The sequence below is a fragment of the Littorina saxatilis genome, linkage group LG1 (genome assembly GCF_037325665.1).
Source record: "Littorina saxatilis isolate snail1 linkage group LG1, US_GU_Lsax_2.0, whole genome shotgun sequence".
NCBI lineage: Eukaryota > Metazoa > Mollusca > Gastropoda > Littorinimorpha > Littorinidae > Littorina > Littorina saxatilis.
The window spans coordinates 65,116,366-65,139,975 of record NC_090245.1 but is presented as its reverse complement, the minus strand read 5'-3'; the positions used below and the strand labels follow the sequence as shown (position 1 = coordinate 65,139,975).

At 43.4% G+C, this 23,610-nt stretch overlaps 2 protein-coding genes across 2 annotated transcripts in view; one reads left to right on the top strand and one right to left on the bottom strand.

The window, feature by feature from the left end:
* Positions 1-23,610, top strand: part of LOC138976483 (solute carrier organic anion transporter family member 2B1-like) — a 30,065-nt gene that overhangs the window by 2,332 nt on the left and 4,123 nt on the right. The window contains exons 2-11 of the mRNA XM_070349344.1: positions 10,608-10,820; positions 11,107-11,322; positions 11,833-12,091; positions 15,025-15,111; positions 16,653-16,865; positions 18,134-18,346; positions 19,059-19,223; positions 21,075-21,261; positions 22,741-22,873; positions 23,352-23,506. Of these exons, the coding sequence (XP_070205445.1) occupies positions 10,608-10,820; positions 11,107-11,322; positions 11,833-12,091; positions 15,025-15,111; positions 16,653-16,865; positions 18,134-18,346; positions 19,059-19,223; positions 21,075-21,261; positions 22,741-22,873; positions 23,352-23,506 (1,841 nt within the window). The remainder of the gene's footprint in view (positions 1-10,607; positions 10,821-11,106; positions 11,323-11,832; positions 12,092-15,024; positions 15,112-16,652; positions 16,866-18,133; positions 18,347-19,058; positions 19,224-21,074; positions 21,262-22,740; positions 22,874-23,351; positions 23,507-23,610) is intronic.
* On the bottom strand, positions 6,406-7,884 carry LOC138982760 (golgin subfamily A member 6-like protein 22). The gene has a single exon (XM_070356121.1). It carries the CDS (start codon positions 7,882-7,884, stop codon positions 6,406-6,408), a length of 1,479 nt encoding a protein of 492 aa, XP_070212222.1.

Genomic DNA, 23,610 nt, shown 5'->3' with positions numbered 1-23,610 from the left:
CGAAGTCCGGCCTTCGTCGAAGATTGCTTGACAAAAATTTCAATCAATTTGATTGAAAAATGAGGGTGTGACAGTGCCGCCTCAACTTTTACAAAAAGCCGGATATGACGTCATCAAAGGTATTTATCGAATAAATGAAAAAAAGTCCGGGATATCATTCCCAGGAACTCTCATGTCAAATTTCAGAAAGATCGGTCCAGTAGTTTGGTCTGAATCGCTCTGCACACACACACGCACAGACAGACAGACACACACACATACACCACGACCCTCGTCTCGATTCCCCCTCTATGTTAAAACATTTAGTCAAAACTTGACTAAATGTAAAAAGCTAAGCTTCTGCGTTCTGCATTTTGCGTTCCTGCCCTCCCCCCAAAAAAAACAAGAAAAAACTAAAACAACAAAAAACAAACAAACCCACAACTACAAAAAAAAACTAAACAAGAGTAGGCCTATATGTCGCTTTACGGACCGACTCTAAACCATATAGCTAGCCACATGTATGGCAGCAAGGTCACAATCATTTTTCTGTCACGACAAATTGTCGTTGGCACATGTCGAGACCTTTCCTGGTTTGCCTTGTTAATATGATGGGCACAGGCACCTGATGCGAATATCATTTCGACAAAAAATGCTTCTTTTTTCTCTTAATTGTTTAACTATACATTACTCGTATATGTTGTGAATCAGCATAAAACAACACAGACACAAAGACAAAACAGTGCTAGAACGTTGTATCGGCATAAATCAACACATACTTACAGACAAAATACTGCTACACCATCAGTGGCGGTTGGTGTGCTTGTTAATACCAATTCCAATAAGACAATAACAAATTTGTAATAATAATAATACGAGAATTTACAACGCGCACATATCTCACCACAAGGCGACCCAAAGCGCACTCATACACAATATTTCGCATTAACAACTCAAGCACATTTACGCATAAATTACATGAAGATGACAAGGCAACAACACAAACAGAGACACGGCGCTCAAAAATAAGCATGAAAAAGAAAAGAAAATGTCAAAATAATTATCTACATGGCTATTTACAACTGCTCTGATTTAGGCTTGCGGGTTGAGGTGCATTGTAATGCATTATCTGTCTTTTTGAATATCTCAATAATCATTTTATCAAAATTACGTTCAAAACTCGTGGACAGGCAGGTAAGAGGTATTGAAGAAAATGTTCCATTTTCATGAATTCATTTTAATGGACAATAAAGTATCTTTGTCATTGTTAACAGTCTTTCAAGCAACGGAACATACAAGAACTTCTATCCGTAAGGCAAGAAAAGAAAACACACAAAACCAAGCATAAGAAAGCTATAATTGTCATCGTTCATGTAAACCTTACAGGCACACTTCTTCACGTGGGAACAGTTCTTAAAAAGCTGCTAGTAGCCTTTGCAAAATTAATTCTGACCAAGCGGAGGGAGGGTCTTATCCTATGTAAAAGCATGACCAGATCTGAGATGGTGAGGCGAACAGTTTACACTAGGGGGAGCGGGCTTTTTGCAGGGTTACACACACGCAGTTTCATGAGACATTTGCCGTTTGCGGTTGTCAGTTCTGGCTTTTCCAAACCTGTGTGATGCTTGTTAAAATCCCCGGTTTTTTTTGCACACTCACACATTATTCTCACACAGGTACTCTCTCTGTCTCTCTGTCTCTGTCTCTGTCTCTCTCTCTCTCTCAGTCTCTCTCTCTAACGCACATGCAAAGAAGCGCGGATTTTAACACGCACGTAGTCAATAAAAGAGATGGAGGGGGGGGGGGGGGGGGGGGCGGTGAGGGAGAGACAGACAGACACACACACAGATACACACACACACAGACAGACACACAGACAGACATGACAGACAGACAAATAGACTGATACGGAGACGTAGCCGTAGTCTCGGATTACTGTGACCGATGTTTCTGGAGTGACTTAATATTCTTTTTATTTCTTTTCTAAAACAATGATCTTCGATCTTAGACGTACCTTCCGTTCGGTGTGTACCGCACATTCGTCCAGGTATTTATGTTACAGGCATTAAGTGAAACCAGGCATTACGCGTAATGCCTAAAATGTTCAGGCATTACGCGTAATGCCTGTGACCACTAGGCATTACACGTAATGCCTAAAAATACCAGGCATTACACGTAATGCCTGAAATTTGACTCTCAAAATTACGCTTATTGCCTGAAGCAATTCAGGCAATACACATTACCTCTTGGATGACAGTGAAAACATTTTTTAAGGACAAAGTGTTGACAAAATGTCATGGTGTGAACATTGTAACTAACATTCAATCAAGTGAGCTTTGAAATGAATGCACATTTTATTTTGCGATTATGAGTGATGGTTCGCAATGCAAAATATTGTATTTCTGGCATAGTGTTCACCACAGTTTGAATTTCACGTAAGTGTGAGTGCATGTCACAATGGAAAGCCGAGGTCCAATATTTCCAGTCGAGTTTTCACCAGTTGCTTATTCGTCACCATGGAGGATAATGAAAAAGAACAATTGTTTACTCGACGTTTGTTTGAACATTATGAAAAGGACGGCAGAAAGTTGCTTCCGAAAGCTGTGTACTTCAGAACAATCGAAGAAGTAAAAGCTGCCTTCCAGAAAACGACAAAGTCACGTCATGAGTATCATCTCTTGGGAAAGTAAGTGATGTGTGGTGTTTGTCAAAAACAGATTTGAGTGTTGGTATTCAGCTCTACGTCTATCGTGAAACAATACTGAAACCGGGTTATCTCCAATGCTGTCTCTGATAGAGTAATTGACACATACCGGCACGGTTGGCCTAGTGGTAAGACCGCGTCCGCCCCGTGATCGGGAGGTCGTGGGTTCGAACCCCGGCCGGGTCATACCTAAGACTTTAAAATTGGCAATCTAGTGGCTGCTCCGCCTGGCGTCTGGCATTATGGGGTTAGTGCTAGGACTGGTTGGTCCGGTGTCAGAATAATGTGACTGGGTGAGACATGAAGATTGTGCTGCGACTTCTGTCTTGTGTGTGGCGCACGGAAATATGTCAAAGCAGCAACGCCCTGATATGGCCTTTCGTGGTCGGCTGGGCGTTAAGCAAACAAACAAACAAACAAAATTGACACATAATTATAATATCAAAGGGAGGTAACAAAAAAGGCTTGGTACACCGACTGTTCTTGCTGGAACAAAAACAGCTAATAAGAAAATTGCGTTGTGTTATTTCACATACCCGGGACTGTTGAAAGCTACGATATCAAATTATTACTTAATGTTCGCTTGAGAAACACTGTGTAAACGGGTTTTTTCTCATAAGGGAGATTTGTTATTATTATTCGACGTAAGTTGTTCACGATCTTTAGTAGTTTGAATGTAGCGCTCGGGTACATTGACATGGTGTTGTTGTTTTAGGAAGATGAATTCAATCTGGACCCTGTCCTACGTGAACCCCACTTTACAAATCTTTGTGCGCAGAGTGTCAGAAGAAGAAGAAACAAGCGAGAGTCAAAGGTGTTGTTGTTCGACCTATTCTATCAAACGATATTCAGGCATTACACGTAATGCCTGGTTTCACTTAATGCCTGTAACAGGTTTCAGGTTTAAAGCTTTACGTATTATAATTGGCGGTGTGCGGAGAACTAGTCATGGTAAGATTTACAAAGAAAGCGGATTTTGTAGTCTAAAGGAACGCCGAAGACAACATAAATTGATATTATATCATAAAATGGTTCATGGTAAATGTCCCCTATATTTAGTTGACCTTTTGCCACCACTAGTTTCATCCTTAAATCCTTATCACAGAAGACGACCACTTGAAAGATTTGTACCAGCTCACAGGACAGAAATCTTCCGAACATCCTTCGTTCCTTCGACTACAATTGTATGGAATGATCTGCCTGATGTGGTTAAAACCACGTTTAAACATGAGTAACCTTAATTCTGATTTATGCAAACGCCATTTAAAAGATAACCCACAGTGTGCGTGCGGTAACCGGAACGAAACAGCTGAACATTACTTGTTATACTGCACGTTGTTTGAAAATGCTCGTATGTCCACAATTAACTCACTGCCTGCCAATTTTAGACACGTGGAAACATTATTAAGAGGCAGCGAGCAACATTCATTTCGCATAAATACATTGATTTTTGAGTCGGTCCAATCCTTTATTGCTGAATCTGGTCGACTAACTTGAAGGATTAGCCCACGTACTGGTATTGTGTATGTTTGTGTGCAGGAGAACGTAAACCCGCCTCTCAGTGTTGTTGCATCAATTACATATTTAACATAAGTAATAATTATCATTGAGTTTTTGTTTTTGTTTTTCTGTTCTCTTTTGTGTGTGTGTGTGTGTGTGGTTGTTTTCTTCCATACATTCGTAACGAACTATGCTGCCCTCTCCATGAAAATGTACATTTATCTGAACTTACTTATTGCATGTCTCAGCATCGATGTTCTCGTCCCACGCGCTTCATTCATAGTCTCACCTTATTTTTTCTTAATTTTTTTATTTTATTTTTTATTTGATTAAATTTGTTTCTCTCTGTAAATCCTCCTGTTTTGATTAAGTTCCCCATACCCCCCTCCTACACTTTGTTCTTCTGGTTAATAATAGTGTTGTCCACCATCATGAAAACGTGTGTAACTTAGCATTGTTATGGTCACGTCAAATAAGCATCTGCTTGAGTTCGTGTCCTAGCTGCATTTTTGTCAATTGTTTCATGTCATGTATTTTGAATAAAATTGTGTTTAAACCAACAGGTTTCAGGCATTACGTGTAATGCCTGGCAATGATTTTCAGGCATTACGTGTAATGCCTGGTATTTTTAGGCATTACGTGTAATGCCTAGTGTTCACAGGCATTACGCGTAATGCCTGAACATTTTAGGCATTACGCGTAATGCCTGGTTTCACTTAATGCCTGTAACATTTACACAGCAAAGATACGTACGAGCATCCTTCCAGCGAGACGTGGACATTCCATGCATATATATACAGCATGGTTGCGTTTCTGTGTGGAGTAGATGTTTTATGCTAAATTCACTTCGTATCTGAGACCGATGTCAACCTACATACGTAATCAATTCAGAAAAAACAAAAACAAAAAACAAACAAAATACACACACAAAAAAGAGAAGAAAACAAGTTTCCACTCTGCACAGGCTGTTGATTTGGAAGAATGGTCTCGCATGGGTCTGGATTGTTGCACACAGTTATTTACACAGGCAGGAAAGTATCTTTCTACATCATGCAGACCGCTTTGTATGCGTGAACAAGTCTTCGAGTAACTTATTCTGAGTGACAGAATTCTATGCACAGTTTGAATAGGTTGATAACCGCAAGTGCTGCTTCGTTCCCTGTGCTGAGTTTACTGACCTTGAAATGGGGGCAAACCTAGTTCAGACAGCAGTACTTTACGGGGGACCTGTTGGTTCTCAACGTCGCTTCAACCTTGCGGGGCCGCTAGGTGACCCGATGTGTGTGTGTGTGTGTGTGTGTGTGTGAGTGTGTGTGTGTGTGTGTGTGCGAGAGTGTGTGTGTGTGTGTGTGTGTGTGTGTGTGTGTGTGTGTGTGTGTGTGGGTGTGTGTAAGAGAGAGAGAGACAGAGAGAGAGACAGAGAGAGAGAGAGAGAGAGAGAGAGAGAGAGAGAGAGAGAGAGAGAGAGAGAGAGACGTGGACGTGGTTAATATATTGTGCATGCAGGTGATTTTCTTTAAGCAAACATGTATTCAAATTACCCGAATCTGGGTTGAAGGGGTGTTTGTTGGGATCGTGGTGCAACTCCCCCCCCCCACTCCCCCCCCCCCACTCCCCCCCCCCCCTGTCCCCAGGCAAATTATGAGTGCAACAGCAACGAGCACACCTGACAATGCTTTAAACAGACGGGTATTTGTTTGTGTGCCAGTTTGCCATGGAGTTCGTTGAGCCAGTGAGAGGTTTACGGTGACCTGACAATGCCTAAAACAGACGTGTATTGGTTTGTGTGCTAGTTTGAGCCACTGACCTGTTAATACACTGACATGAGTGAGAACATGTAGGGTCATTAACACCTTATTATTTTTGGGTTTCTTTTATAGGAGCGATAACTAGTACGTAACTTTTTCATGTAACTCATGTTAATTTTCAAATCTAAAAAAGTAAAATAATATGCATCTTGACGTTTCGTGGGACCCTATCGATAATCATGCAAAGATCAAGAATGTATTGTAATAAAAAAAACAAGCGTGAAATAGCCTACAATTAAAGAGTAAAAATAATGCGTTCAAGTTGTGTTCAAGCCTTTGGTAAAGAGCATCAAATAACAAACTTGTCCAAACGGACCGCAGCTCAGCTCATGGCCGAGGTGCACGAGAAAGTTACCAACCGGGTGGGAGCCAAGAGCGGTGTTATATTGGTAGAAAAAAAAGTTTGGTGTGATTTCAACGAATCAGACCCCGCGGTTTGATCTCACCCCGTCGGATGGCACGAATCAGACCCTGCGGTTTGTTCTCACCCCGTCGGATGGCACGAATCAGACCCCGCGGTTTGTTCTCACCCCGTCGGATGGCACGAATCAGACCCCGCGGTTTGTTCTCACCCCGTCGGATGGCACGAATCAGACCCCGCGGTTTGTTCTCACCCCGTCGGATGGCACGAATCAGACCCCGCAGTTTGTTCTCACCCCGTCGGATGGCACGAATCAGACCCCGCGGTTTGTTCTCACCCCGTCGGATGGCACGAATCAGACCCCGCGGTTTGTTCTCACCCCGTCGGATGGCACGAATCAGACCCCGCGGTTTGTTCTCACCCCGTCGGATGGCACGAATCAGACCCCGCTGTTTGTTCTCACCCCGTCGGATGGCACGAATCAGACCCCGCGGTTTGTTCTCACCCCGTCGGATGGCACGAATCAGACCCCGCGGTTTGTTCTCACCCCGTCGGATGGCACGAATCAGACCCCGCAGTTTGTTCTCACCCTGTCGGATGGCACGAATCAGACCCCGCGGTTTGTTCTCACCTCGTCGGATGACACGAATCAGACCCCGCGGTTTGTTCTCACCCCGTCGGATGGCACGAATCAGACCCCGCGGTTTGTTCTCACCCCGTCGGATGGCACGAATCAGACCCCGCGGTTTGTTCTCACCCCGTCGGATGGCACGAATCAGACCCCGCTGTTTGTTCTCACCCCGTCGGATGGCACGAATCAGACCCCGCGGTTTGTTCTCACCCCGTCGGATGGTACGAATCAGACCCCGCGGTTTGTTCTCACCCCGTCGGATGGCACGAATCAGACCCCGCAGTTTGTTCTCACCCTGTCGGATGGCACGAATCAGACCCCGCGGTTTGTTCTCACCTCGTCGGATGACACGAATCAGACCCCGCGGTTTGTTCTCACCCCGTCGGATGGCACGAATCAGACCCCGCTGTTTGTTCTCACCCTGTCGGATGGCACGAATCAGACCCCGCGGTTTGTTCTCACCCCGTCGGATGGCACGAATCAGACCCCGCGGTTTGTTCTCACCCCGTCGGATGGCACGAATCAGACCCCGCAGTTTGTTCTCACCCCGTCGGATGGCATGAATCAGACCCCGCGGTTTGTTCTCACCCCGTCGGATGGCACGAATCAGACCCCGTGGTTTGTTCTCACCCCGTCGGATGGCACGAATCAGACCCTGCGGTTTGTTCTCACCCCGTCGGATGGCACGAATCAGACCCCGCGGTTTGTTATCACCCCGTCGGATGGCACGAATCAGACCCCGCGGTTTGTTCTCACCCCGTCGGATGGCACGAATCAGACCCCGCGGTTTGTTCTCACCCTGTCGGATGGCACGAATCAGACCCCACCGTTTGTTCTCACCCCGTCGGATGGCACGAATCAGACCCCGCAGTTTGTTCTCACCCCGTCGGATGGCACCCATTTTTGCTTGGTGCACCTGAGCCCTGGTCTTTGAACATGACTTGTATGTGACAGATGGAAGACAGCATGCATCTTTAACATGTACGCCCGGAGAAAACGCATCACTTAAGTGTCAAAGCTTAGAAGATATGAAGAAAAAAATATTCGTTATATATATGTCATACAAATAAGGTCGTTAACAGTGTGCATGTCTACAAAAGAATACTGTTATCCGCCATAAAGAGTCCTAGCACTAACCCCATAATGCCAGACGCCAGGCGGAGCAGCCACTAGATTGCCAATTTTAAAGTCTTAGGTATGACCCAGCCGGGGTTCGAACCCACGACCTCCCGCTCACTGGGCGGACGCCTTCCCACTAGGCCACCGTGTTGTGGTCCATTCTTCGAGGTTAGCAAGGTGAGAATACAGACATAATATGTTTGTTGTTGCCGTTTGTATGCTTATTCATCTGGTCATCGAGGAAGAGAGAGAGACATTGACACTGATAGTGCCATAGTTTACTGTGAAGCCATCGCCCCGTACACAGCTGGGAAGAGGGGGGATGGGAGGTCGAAAACGCGATATGTACAAATGCTGGTTCATGTCATGGACAACCCGTTATGTGTTCGCTAGTTCAGCGAGGCAAGTCTTTGTTCAGTTCATGTTTTACACGAGATATATTATAATCACTCATTCTAGACGAGAGTTTCATAGGACGGTACCAGAAAAGGCTAAACGTAATTTAGATATAATTATATATCTATTTGGATTTCGGTTTACTTTGGTTTGCAATGTAGGCTAGAAGGTGAGACAACACGTCACAGTGGAGCAAAATCGCTGCGGATTTTGTGGCGAGGCGTGTTGTTTGGGACATATTAATTATTTCAACTTTGATTCGTAATTGCGTAAGGTCTTGTAATTCGGTGACACGATTTATACTCTGATTGTTTGCATAACCCTATATTATCTGACACAGCAATGTATCATCTTCACAGAGAGCGAAGCGAAATGTCTCTGCACTGAAATTCCGCAGTCAATGTCCTCCAAATTATATGTACGTTTAGACTGCATTATGTTGGTGCATGTGTTTAAAACCTACCACTTCTCGGTGAGAAACTTAGGACACATACACCTTTGTTAATGTGCTAAATCAATTCAGCAAACATCTGAGAAACAAAGGGAAGTAAACGCTCTAAATGCATACGACGTGTATAGAGTAAGTGAGAGTTATGCAAAACCGATCTCCTGACACCTGAGAGAGTAATAATATTGAAATAATCCCCCGTGTCACCACTGTGGCACGTTCAAGGCCTCTGTCATGATGCCAGAAGTGCATGTGTCCGATTACACCTAATCACGCACTAGTTATCCACTGGTGGAGGAAGCGACCCGAATTTTGTGTTCACTTGGATCATAAATTAACAAATTTGTTTTTGATAAAAGCTCAGGTGTACATCTCTCACGTTTCAGGTGCACCTTCATTATTCTTTCAGGCCGTCCAATAGCGCGGCCCACCCCCCCTCCCCCCTCCTCGAGTCTCCCCCTACCCCTTGTGTCCTTTTTCTCTATGTGAATACTATGCCATCCAATCCATTCTTCTTTTCAATTGTACAAGTTTTCTGTCGCCAAGAGGTCAGATGTCAAGCGTTTCAGGGTTTACGCGTAGTGGTGTGAAATGAAATGCGTGATGGTTGAAACTTGCGTGTATTTGCATCTACTTACGCAAATCGAAAAGGTGTATAATGTAAATGTCTGTATACTTTTAATCAGTTTAAGTCTTCATTATTGTTATTTAGCCACGAAGAAAAGAATCGAAATACGAACAATGTTCTACATAATGTTCATGAATGAAACGTTGAATTCAGCAACGAAAGGCAACACATCCGTTCTCCTTTTCATGCCATTTAAGTGTTTGCATAACCTTCGTCAATAAATACACTACCCCGCCCCACCCACCCCACTCACCCAACCTTACCACGTCGTCTGTGTATTTCTTTATGTCTATCTTTGTCTTTCTGTCTGTCTGTCTGTCTGTCTGTCTGTCTGTCTGTCTCTCGCTCTCTAATCTGGATTTGCTCGGTTTTTCCCAGTCGATCGGCAGATTGTTTTGGGGGGCAGAGTGAAGCGACCTTTATCGAAAGTCCTCTTCTGCGACTTGATATTTAAAGGCGAAAAGCACCCCTGTAATGTATTGTTCAAGCAATTTATAAGCGGATTACGAAACCTTTATTTTTGAACTGTTAAAAAAGAACAAGAAAAACACTTTGCTGGAAATGTTGCCTGCATGATTGCCAAAATAAACAGTTAAGATATTGAACATCAGAACAAGCACAACAATAACGTGATATCATTTTGTTGAAAACTCGAAACATAGACTACAGTATTAACGTTGAAACATCATGAATGAAAAACAAGAACAGTTAGTTTTTGTTTCATTATCTGAGAAAGTAAGCGCTCTAAATCTAAATGCATTTGACATGTGCAACAAGAGTAAGTGAGAGTTATATCCGGAACCAATCTCCTGGCACCTGAGACAATAACAAGCATTGCAACGAACAAGCGACTTTCATCCTCTGATCATGATGTTTCATTAACTAACATATTTATGTAAGTAATGCCATAATATTGCGAGTGTGTTCCATCAGGTTAGTATTGCTGTTTTAGCGAAAAGATGTTGTCGATCTGTAAACCTCCTGTGAGGCGGAGTGGGCCTTTAATGTCACTATCAACGTGTCACATCCGCAGATGGCACAAGCAGAACCAGGCGAAGTAAAGACAGACAAAAGGGCGGAAGACGAGAGGGGGAAGATGGAAGACACCGAGAAGGACGAGCGGTGCGGGCTGGGTCCATGTCACCCTCGAGGCATTCAGGGCTACGCCAAACTCATCCTCTTCACGCTTACCCTGTCCGTCTCCGGCATGTTTACGATCATGCAGGGACCGCTCTTTGTGTCACAGGTATGATCGTAGACAAATCAAGGTTTGGAGGTACTTTTTGCCGATGATTCTGCTGGCTACACAGACCGACAGACAGATAGACGGACAGACAGACAGACAAACGGACGGACGGACGGACGGACGGACGGACGGACGGACGGACGGACGGACAGACAGACAGACAGACAGATAGACAGACAGACAGATAATCACTATCCTTTTGGTATACTCTATTTGTTCAACTTTTGCGACCAAAACCCTCACATAAATGATGTCCCTCTTCGTCCGTCCTACTGTGACGTAACAGGTGACGTCAATCGAGCGTCAATTCGAGATGAACAGCACCCAGATCGGGGCACTGATGTCCGCCAACGACATCGGGTTCCTGCTGCTGGTTCTGCTCATCAGCCACTTTGCCAAGGACACCCACGCGCCCAGAATGATGGGAGCGTTTTCCATCGTCTTCGCTGTGGCTGCCATTCTCATAGCTCTCCTCAATTTTGCTCACCCTCGCTCTCTGCCGGTTGGTATTTTGTGAAAAAGGGGTGGTAGTGCTGGTGGTGGTGGGGATGGGGGAGGATAGGGGGCGGGTTGTAAGGTTTAAAAATCTGTGATGCGCGTGTTTGTGAGTGTGTGTGGAGGCGCCGGGGTGGGGTTGGGGGGTTGGTAGTGTGTATGTGTGTGTGTGTGTGTGTGAGTGTGTGGGTCTGTGTGTGTGTATGAGTGAGTGTGTGTGTGAGTGTGTGTGTGAGTGCGTGTTTGTGTGTGTGTGTGCGTCCGTGTGTTTGTGTGTGTTTGTATGTCTGCGTCCGTGTGGTTGTGTGTGTGTATGTGTGCGTGCATGCATGAGTGTGTATGCGCACGCGCGTGTTAGTGTGTAACATTTAGAGGTCGGTGACAACAGCTTAAAAGATTAAACATTCACTGATAAGCATATATCTTTGAGCATTTTGAAGTTTACTCTTTACACAAAAACCCATTGTGAACAGTTTTCTTTGTCCTCGATTTTACATGTTCCGTCTTTGTTCTTCAGACGAACTTCCAGTCATCAGCAAACAACAACCTAACGAGCGGTCAAAACGACAAATACTTGTGCGTGCCTAATCTCACAAACCGAACTTTCGACGAGGGATGCAACTCCGAAAACATGCCTGTGGGAAACGTCCCTTTGGTGGTCGTCTTCGGTCTTTTTCTTGCGCTACAGGGCGTTTCCAAGGCGATGCGTTCACCCCTGGGGGTCACTTACATTGACAACAACGTGTCTCATCGCTCCCAGAGTGGATTTCATATTGGTAATTATCGGAAGGGCAATTAAAAACAAGAACGCTGTGGCGTGATTAATCATTCAGTCGATCGAATGCACAGTTTCTCTTTAAAGGCACAGTAAGCCTCCGGTAAACCATCAAAGATACTGTCAGGCTTTTACACACAGTACAAACACCCTTCCATTTGAACGCTCACCAAACGGGAACATCCTAGGTACCCTACGTAAAGAGCGAGCAATTTTCAAAGAATTAATTGTGCGGATTGTGTGAGAGACAATCGGACCGTGGTGCGTTTTGGCGCTGGACCTAACTTTTAAAATCTAAATAATAAATTGACAGCTTGTTACACAAACATTCTTAAATCATAAAAGAATTCTTTTTTCATCAAGACAAGATCAGTACAATTCGAAGTTTTGAAAGTTTGAAAAAAGAAACGCCCGGAAGCAGGGTCACGCAAGGTCGTGGTTCTCGTAGCAGACGACGGTTTATATCTATCGCCAGTTCCTCTGAACAGTCAAAAGCCATCGCGAGAGTTCTTGTGAACCACAGCCGTTTGTTTCGTGCATAGTCAGAGGTACATACTAACGTGCTATTGCAGATAAGCGCACAGCGAGTCGTATTCAAATTACTAACTTGCGACTGCATTGCTCGCTCTTTACGGAGGGGACCTAGGATGTTCTCAAGCGGTGAGTGTCTAAATGAAAGGGTGTTTGTACTGCATGTATAAAAGCCTGACAGTATCTGTGATGGTTTACGGGAGGCTTACTGTGCCTTTTAACACTCACCGCTTGAGAACATCCTAGGTGCACTACGTAAAGAGCGAGCAATTTTCACAGAATTTTTTTTCGTGGACCCTCTGATCAGCAAATCAGGCGCCTCGTTTTGGCGCTAGAACTAACTTTTAAAATCTAGATAATAAATTGACAGCTTGTTACACAAACATTCTTAAATCATAAAAGAGTTGTTTTTTTCATCAAGACAAGTTCGAAGATTTGAAAGTTTGAAAAAAGAAAAGCCCGGAAACGTGTCACGCAAACCGTCTTTCTTGTAGCAGACGACGGTTCTGCCTAGCGCCCGTTCCTCTGTACAGTCAACTGTCATCGCTCTAGTTCGTGTGAATCGCAGCCGTTTGTTGCGTTTAGATTCAGAGGTACACAATAACGTGCTATTGCAGATGAGCTTACAGCGAGTCCCATTGAAATCACAAACTGACGACTACATTGTGAAAAAAAGGAAACTGGATCACACGGGTTCGCGATGGCTCAGGGGTAAGATAAACCACGCAAAAATAAATTCTTTGAAAATTGCTCGCTCTTTACGGAGGGCACCTAGGAAGTTCAAAAGCGGTGAGTGTGTGAATGAAAGGGTGTTTTACTGTGTGTAAAAGCCTGACACTATCTGTGATGGTTTACGGGAGGCTTACTTAGGCTTTAACCTTCTTTATTATAAACAAGGGTGGAGAGAGACGCCATAATCTCTCTCTTTCAATATGACGTCATTTGCGTGTTACAAAATTCGATGTGACGTTCTCTCTTGGCGGAACAGAGCTTTGAAGTGAAAGTTTCAAAGCATAATATCGATTCAACGAATCTCTTCATTTTGAGAATATGTTCAACGTCAAACACATAACAACTGTACACTTTTGGAATCAGAAAATGACAAGGATTAGATGTATCTGTATTGTTCTATAAATACAAACATTGGCTATTTAACGGCTTTTTTCACTTCTAAGCACATTTGTTAATCAAACATAACAAAACTATATATTATCGGATACAAGAGGCAATAAGGGAAATAATGATGTCACTTTTGTGATTCAAATTCCGATGTCTTAGAAATTGACCAAATAGGCAACTTTTGAATGAACATTTCATAAACGAATGTTTAAGGCACCAAGCTGAAATCAAGTCAAAAATGATGGGACAAAAATTCCAAGAAAATTGATGAAAAATGTAGCCGCGGCAGTGCCGCGTCAACTTTCGCAAACGGGCAGAATTTGACATCATCAAATAGAAGAAAAACGACAAAAGCAAATGCCCTCAACAATGTGTACATCGATTTTCATACAAATCCGTACGGTAGTTCGGTAGAAAGCGCTTCGAGCTGTGGAGAAGCGCTATATAAATGTCCATTATTATTATTAGTTTTTGATATATTCTCTGCACAGACAGACAGACACACATACCTAGGGAGACAAACCTCACCTCCGCCCTCGTTAGATTATTTTACTTGACTGAATGTAAAAATGAAAAAAATAGACAGCACACACTAAAATATGTCAAATGTTCGCCCACGGAGGCTTCTCGAGGACCGTGCTTACAAACAAACACTCAGAACAAAAAACAAAAGATAACATTACAAGAAAAATCTTGTGGGTATGTCAGGTTTAGAGAGTACTAGGGCACCTTTTTAGTCAGAAAGGTTCCATTGGGGTTAGATTGAACGCTTGCATTGTACATTCCAAGCTCACTGTGCGGTGCCAATACTGCTTTTTATCCGATAGAAGTTAATTTTAGCAAGACTGAGGTACTGAGTGATCTTAATTGACGGAATGAGCTCCAAAAATGTGCATGCTGGTTTTTGTTTTGTTTTTGTCGTTTGACAAAAGAACTGAAAGGTTTGGATCTTAAATTGTCGCCTAACTTTACCTTCTTCTTCTTCGTCGTCTTCTTTACCTATCGTTTGCCTTGTTCAATTGTTGCAGAAGACAAGACAAGACACATTCTTTATTAACGAGGGTAATGGTATAAGCAAACGTCCAGCCCTCGTCCATGGGAAGGACTAATAGAGAGAGGGGATGAGAGAGAGAGAGAGAGAGAGAGAGAGAGAGAGAGAGAGAGAGAGAGAGAGAGGGGGGTGGGTGTGTGTGTGTGTGTGGGGGGGGGATGGGGGGGGGGGGGGGGGCAGGGTGTTTACATTCTATCATGTTTGTGAAACTGACTTGTGCTTGATGTGACCAGGCCTCCTATTGACGACGATCCTGTTCGGGCCGCCAATTGGTTTTGCTTTTGGAGGAGCCATCAGCCAGATTTATGTCGATTTGTCGGGTAAGGTTTCTGCCTTCTTAGATATTCAGATGCCTTTATTGTGTTCGTGATGTGACAGAACTGTTGGAATTGTAACGCCTACTGTCAAGCAAAAAGAAACAAAACATAATAAAGAACACCAACAAGACTCACAACGTTAGTTTCACATTACTTTTTCACATGAGATAATGTGTGACCTTTACAACTTTTAAACGACAGTAGGCTTTGCAACAAAAACGATAAATAAACAAGCAAAGACAAAAACAAACAAAAACACTACACAACACGAAAATAAATAAACAAACAAACAAACAAACAACACAAACAAAAAAGAAAGAAAGAAAGAAACAAAAAAACAAACACACACACTAACAAAACAAACACACAGAAACAACAACACACACAATACCTAGATAACAGATTGATTGATTTACGTGTAATGATGTTCTTTTCAGCAGTTCAGTTCCTGTTGCTTGTTTCAGAAACGTCAGTTTCACCCAAAGAACGTTACTGAAGTGTGAAGACTAATTCAAAGAGTTTTTTGTTGTTGTGTGGGCGTTGTTGCTTAATGTTTCAGAAACGTCGGTTTCGTTTCTAGTCCAATTTATGTTGCTTGTTTAAGAAACGTCTGTTTCACCGAAAGAACCTCACCGAATTGTGAAGAGTAATGTAAAAAGGGATTCCTTTACGCGTTATTACTTTTCCCCAGCAGCTATATAGCTAGCTTGTTTCAGAAATGCTCGTGTCACCCACAGATCCGGAATGTACTGAACTTAAAGAATTGGCTTTACTTGGAACGACGTTTTCTCTTCAGTCCAATTTATATTGCGTTTTTTTCTTCTGTTTGTTGTATCAGAAGCATTCATTACACCCAGTTATCCTCGCATTATCTGAGAGACCCACCTGATTTTGTTGCGATGCAAGCATCTTTCAACCTCATACATGTTGTTGTGCCAATATTCTAGATCAAAATAACAACATAAATGTACTCACAAGACACTAACACAGATTCACATATTGTTTTTATCATCATTTTATAGATTAGGAACAAGATACGGCAGATGAAAGGTACTAGAACAAACACGAACACACACACACACACACACACACACACACACACACACACACACACACACGCACGCACGCACGCACGCACGCACTTATGTACGAACGCACGCACGCACGCATGCTTGCACACACACACACACACACACACACACACACACACACACACACACACACACACACACACACACACACAGAAGATAACAATGACAAAATATGTTCGTGTTTGTATCTGGTGAGTACATTCACGTTGTTGTCTTGCCCTCGTTCTTCTCCCCCACAGCCGGCACTTGACACGAGGTGGGCGGGGTCTTCGGTTTGGATGCCGTGCTCTCAAGACCACTACCGTTACTATTATGAGTAGGAGAGTCAGTAGAGCTTCCGCCGTCCTAACCACGTGATATTTAACACACAATCCCCGCCCACCTCATGTCGAGTGCCTGTGTTCTCACATGCTCTCTTTTGTTCCATAAATGTTCTTGTTGATCTTATTTCAGACACATCAATGACCACCGCAGACCCTCGCTGGGTGAGCGCGTGGTGGATAGGATTCCTGGTGGTCGGCGCGTTGGTCTTCCTGTCTTCCCTCCCTATGCTCTTCTTCCCCAGGCGTATGCCTGGCCGTCGCCATGGTGACAACGACGACATCGACAACGATGACGCGGGACAGGATGAGAAAGCCGTGGGAGAGACGCCTTGTATTCTGACAGGTCAGCAGATTCTCTGTGATTTTCAGATGTTTTGTTTTCTTACAAGATCGACTGAATGATCGCTGCAAAGATTCACATATTGTTTGTATCATCATTTTATAGATTAGGAACAAGATACGGCAGATGAAAGGTACTAGAACAAACACAAACACACACACACGCACGAACGCACGCACGCACTGATGCACGAACGCACGCACGCACGCATGCTTGCACACACACACACTCACACACACACACGCACGCACGCACGCACGCACGCACGCACGCACACACACACACACACACACACACACACACACACACACACACACACACACACACACACTCACACACACACAGAAGATAACAATGAAAACGTACTCACCAGAAAAACAAGAGGCGAAGCCTTCAAGGCTCACGTAAGAAATCGACAAACAGTAACACAAACTCAATCACTCCGTCACACATACACACACACACACACACACACACACACACACACACACACACACACACACACACACACACACACACACACACACACACAGAAAGAGCATAGGTGAAACTGTGCAAGAAAGCGAGACACTAGATCTAGATCTGTCTGTCTGCATGTAGCCTACTTACAGGAACACGACTGCCAACTAGTCTCGGCCCGCTCAAAATAATAATGACCGAGACTTTCAGTACTTCCTTCGCGTGACGTCTAACCCTCTTACGTCATAATGTGACGTCAATGTAATGTGACGTCTTCAAATGTTAGAGTTTCTACCACAGACATACACACGCACGCACGCACGCACATACGCACGCACGCACGCACGCACGCACGCACAGACAGACAAAGTTACGATCGCATAGGCTACACTTACGTGAGCCAAAAAACCTCGTACAAGGAACAATAAAAAGAATAAAATAAAAACAGAATTGTTTCTTGTACGTTTTTTCGTGAGTACATTTTCATTGTAACCTTGACCATAAGTTAATTATAAAAATGCAATCAAGGCTTGATACATTCATTTAGAGCACGAGTTGAGACTTACGTCTGAATTCCACGAGGCGCACACAAATAAATTCCCTTTTGTTTGTAACTGTTTGGTATTGTATCTTTTCTTCTAATTTTCGAAGCATAAGGATCAACATGCAAAAGTATCCTGTCATTAGAACTTAAATTGAATTTTAAAATTAAATCAACTGGAAGAAAATGGTACCACTGTATTATTATTGTCAGCATCTTTGTTTTTGAGCGTTATTAGTTTTATCCATTTCGTCATCTCAAACTTTCAAAGGGGAAGATGAAAACCCGGAAACGGCGAAGTCACGTGACCTATCCACCACTCAGACGGACGGAAAAGATCACATGTACCCCGAATTACACTTCGACGCAAATCCTCAACCGGTGAAAACCGTCAGTGAAAAGGAAGTGAATGGGGACGCACCAACGTTGAAATCAGTGACTGAGAATGACGAGAAGAAATTGACGTTGCTTGAAATTCTTCGAGGTGAGTAAACAACCCACTGTTGTGCATATTCATTCTTCTATATGCTAACAGTTGGGGCATCAATCAAGCGGAGAGTTTTTGTTACACTATAATATTAGAAGTAAGCCTGGCTGAATTTTGCAGGGATATGCACAAAAAATTACCATTGAACTAGGTATGAAGCATTCGTCTTAAGCAAGTCCTTTTAGGGCTTCAAGGTGGTTTCTTGGCACACACGCACATTTCCGTCAGCGACAGCTATGCGCCATAATTAACCAGTCGCACGTTAAAACACAAACGCGCACACGCCAACGCACTTCCTCATTCACACACACACACACACACACACACACACACACACACACACACACACACACACACACACTCACACACACACACACACACACACACACACACACACACACACACACACACACACACACACACACACACACACACTCTCTCGCACGCACGAACGCACGAACGCACGCACGCCCACACGCACACACACACATGCACACCAAGCATCAACAATCTGATTTATGAGTAAATCTCAGTAATATGACATGCTCACACCTGAACTCGTAAAGAATTGTGCAGTCATTTAATTTTGAAGCACGATTTCCTAAACCAATACCAAGCCCCAAAACATGCCTGCCTGCTCAGTATATACCTATCAGCACTCAAATTACATAGTTTTTAATTATCATTGTTCTCGATACTCTTGCTACAGAATTGCCGCGTTCGTTGCTACGCTTGCTCAAGGACCCAGTGTACGTCATACTGGTTTTTGGACTGGCAGCTCATATTTTCGCCGTGGTTGGATATTCGTCTTTCCTCATCAAGTTTGTGGAGCGACAGTTCGGTCTGCCTCCTCACCTTAGCAGCTATATATTTGGTCAGAAATCTTTTTTTTAATTATTATTTAAATCTTGTAGTAATTACTGATATCAGTTTTGTTGATGTTGTGTGCGATGTAATTGGTTTCAGTTGTCATTGTTGCTGTTCTGCAGTTTGGGGGCCCGGTAGCTCAGTTGGTAGAGCGCTGGACTTGTGATCCTTCCGATCAGAGGTTCGAACTCGGGCCGGGACGGACACGGGTCAACTTTATGTGCAGACCTAGAGACGGAAGCCATGTCCCACCCCCGTGTCACCACAATGGCACGCAAAAGATCTCGGTTATTCTGCCATAAGTGCAGATGGCTGATACCACCTAAACACGCATACACTTGTGTATCTCGTCAAAAGCCGTGAGGGCGTAAAACTCGAATCATATATCCCATATCTTGAGGCGAAATATTTAGCCTGTAGGACATAAAGCATTCTCTCTTTCCTCTTTCCTGGTCTGCAGTTTTTGACAGTGACGGTAATATCGGTTCATCATTCTCTCCGTTTGTGGAATGTTTAAAATAATGTTGTCTTGTTTTGTCTTGTATCACACATCCGCATAAGTCTTTAAGAGCACCGGGGATAGAACTGAACTGAACTGAACTGAAGAGTTGTCGTCGGACACTCAATATTTTTATCCACAGGCTAAGCTTTCAGTTACTGTGCAGGAATTCAAACAAAGAGGACAATCATTTGCATCACGTAACGATTTGACATTTTCTATGCTATCCAAACTCTTCTCCAAGTGCACATGTCAAACATATTTAACCCACTTCTTTAGACACCATCAATAAATAACAAGTCGCGTAAGGCGAAAATACAACATTTAGTCAAGCTCAGTCGAACTCACAGAATGAAACTGAACGCACTGCATTTTTTCCGCAAGACCGTACACTCGTAGCATCGTCTGTCCACCGCTCGTCGCAAAGGCAGTGAAATTGACAATCCAGAAAAGCGCGGTAGCACGCTTTTCTGTATCTCTACTCTGTTTAACTTTCTGAACGTGTTTTTAATCCAAACATATCATATCTATATGTTTTTGGAATCAGGAACCGACAAGGAATATTAAGATGAAATTGTTTTTAAATCGATTTCGGAAATTTTATTTTAATCATCATTTTTATATTTTTAATTTTCAGAGCTTGTTTTTAATCCGAATATAACATAGTTATATGTTTTTGGAATCAGAAAATGATGAAAAATAAGATAAACGTAAGTTTGAATCGTTTTATAAAAAAATAATTTTGATTACAATTTTCAGATTTTTAATGACCAAAGTCATTAATTAATTTTTAAGCCTCCAAGCTGAAATGCAATGCCAAAGTCCGGCCTTCGTCGAAGATTGCTTGGCCAAAATTTCAATCAATTTTATTGAAAAATGAGGGTGTGACAGTGCATGCCGCCTCAACTTTTACAAAATGCCGGATATGACGTCATCAAAGACATTTATCGAAAAAAAGGAAAACAAATGTCTGGGCATATCATACCAAGAAACTGTCGTGAAAAGGTTTCATAAAGATTGGTCCAGTAGTTTACTCTGAATCGCTTTACACACACACACACACACACACACACACACACACACACACAGACACAGACACACACACACACACATAAACACACACACACACACATACACACACACACACATACACCACGACCCTCGTCTCGATTCCCCCTCTATGTTAAAACATTTAGTCAAAACTTGACTAAATGTAAAAAGAAGATACCATTATAAGTCGTAGTCTTGTTTTTTTCTTCCATATTTATGAATGTACGTACATTTGATGAATTAATATGTAAACAGAAATAAAAATTGTATAAACCAAATGAATAAAAAATCTTTGATCGCAAATTGCAGGTTTATCCAACCTGGTATTCAGCGGATTTGGCACATTTATTGGCGGCGTTCTGGTAACACGTGGCAACCTGACACGCCGTGGCTGTCTGCGCTGGGTGGTCTTCGCTGGCACCGTGTCCATGGTCCTTTCAGCCGTTACGATGGGTCTGGGCTGTGATTCTGATCCCATTGTGGGCCTTGGGCACAGGTAAGACATAAGACAAGATAAAACATAAGATTTTATTTCAACCACCAAACTATAAAGCAGAAGCAGAAGCTCTCATGCAGGCCGCCTCCTTGGTTCAGGACTCCATAGACCCTTGCTACCAAGTTGTCTCCCTCTCGGACGCCCTTTCAGTCCTTCAGGCCCTAGAGAACGACAAACTCCCACAGCTGGCCAAAGCATTACAGATGGTCAGACAAACCAGAAGAGTTGTCCTCCAGTGGATACCAGCACACTGTGGGATACCAGGAAATGAAAGGGCAGATGAGCTGGCGAAAGAAGGAGCCGTGGAAGACCAACCTGAAAACAGTGTCAGCTTTAGTGAGCAGAAGACAATCATCAAGGCATTGATGAGGCCAAGGACAAACAGAGATAACTACCACACAATGTCCAGAGAGCAGCAAGTCAACCTCATCAGGCTGCGTACTGGCCACAACAGGCTCAATGCTCACATGAACCGAAAGTTCAAGCTGGCGCCATCACCAACCTGTGCCTGCGGTCAAGAAGACCAAACAGCGGAACACATCTTACAGCGATGTCCCTTACTAGATGAGGAACGAAAAGAAGTGTGGCCGTCACCAACTCCCTTGCAGACCAAACTATACGGCAGTCGACAGGAGTTGGAGAAAACGACAACACTTATCACCAGTGCTGGACTGATCGTGTAACCTCTGCGAACGCCAAGAAGAAGAAGAAGAAGAAGATTTCAACCACGTGCATTACACAGGAATATATCTTGGTTTGAGTTCATTCAATGCATGGTACATTCAAACACAACAACCAAACAGAGTGCTAACAGAACTGCATACACACACTCACTTACACCCACACACCCACACACACATACACACACACACACACACACACACACACACACACACACACACACACACACACACACACACACACACACACACACACACTCCACATTATACCGTTTGTTATAGGAATAATTATAATTATATATAATTAAAACATGTATCCCTCAGTACATACAACTTTCCATTCATACATGATCATTTACAGTTGGAAAAATTATGACATGATTTGTAATCAATCATTTGGATAATAACATGTCCTAAATTATGTGAGTTTCTTTTTATTTTTACCTATAAACATGTTTTTGGTGTACATGACTAGCAGAAAAGACAGAACACAAAAGCACAATATCAGGACAGACTGACAGACATAACATCATGTTCACACACAATTAAACACATATACATAACACACGTTTGCATTGGGAACTATGCCACGTTTTCAGTGTGTTACGGGTGGCCTTGTTCTGACGTCAAAACCCTCACCACCTTGTACCACCGCTGACTGACTAACGCTGCTATGTTCATCTATTAGAATGCAACATTCTACAATTTGTTCGTGAAAGGAACAGAGATATCGAGGAAAGGCGACATGGGAAAATGTTAACCCTCCAGAGGGTTGATTCAGGTGTTCGCTTTTTTTCAGCGAACCTTTTGTTCTGGATGACGGGCTGACCACGTGTGAGTGTGACGTCACACAGATTCTTCCGGTCTGCGACGGAAACCAGACATTTCTCTCCCCTTGTCACGCCGGCTGCACACGCTCTGTTAACACTACGGTGTGTGTGTGTGTGTGTGTGTGTGTGTGTGTGTGTGTGTGTGTGTGTGTGCGCGCGCCTGTGTGTCAGGAGAGTGCGCGTATGTATGTGTGTGCGTGCGTCTGTGCGTGCGCGCGTATGTGTGTGTTTGTGTGTGTGTATGTGTTTGTGTGCGTGTGTGTGTGTGTGTGTGTGTGTGTGTGTGTGTGTGTGAGTGAGTAAGTTTAAGTGTGTGTGTGTGTGTGTGTGTGTTTAATGATTAAAGGTGGAAATATGTATGTGTTTCTAAAGCTATGGACAATGCATTTTTGTGCAAAGAAACCTCGAAATGCAGGATTTAAACCACAATGGTATAGATGTCTTTCTACCGCATTTTTGTGCTCATGATATATTTTTTGCGCTTTTTGTTTTTCATTCGGAACAGCCCAGTTCTTCAGGTCTTTGTCTTTAAGAATAAGATGATGCGAGTCACGTGTAGTCTATTTTTGTTTCTCAACAGCACTTTGCAGACTGTAGCCTGGCGGGCGCGAGAGAGGCCGAGGTGGGATTCTGTTCCCCTGGCTGCTACCTCCTGATTCCGTTTATCGTGGTTCAAGTCTTGTCATCGGCTATTAGCTCAACCACCATCACTCCTTGCTACGTAACCATACTTAGGTGAGCTGCATTTTACATTTGCTGATAAGATGTATTTATTTGCATTTAGAATGAGCCGTTTAACTGCTTACACATTTTCATTTAAGTTCAAGGATTATCAAGGA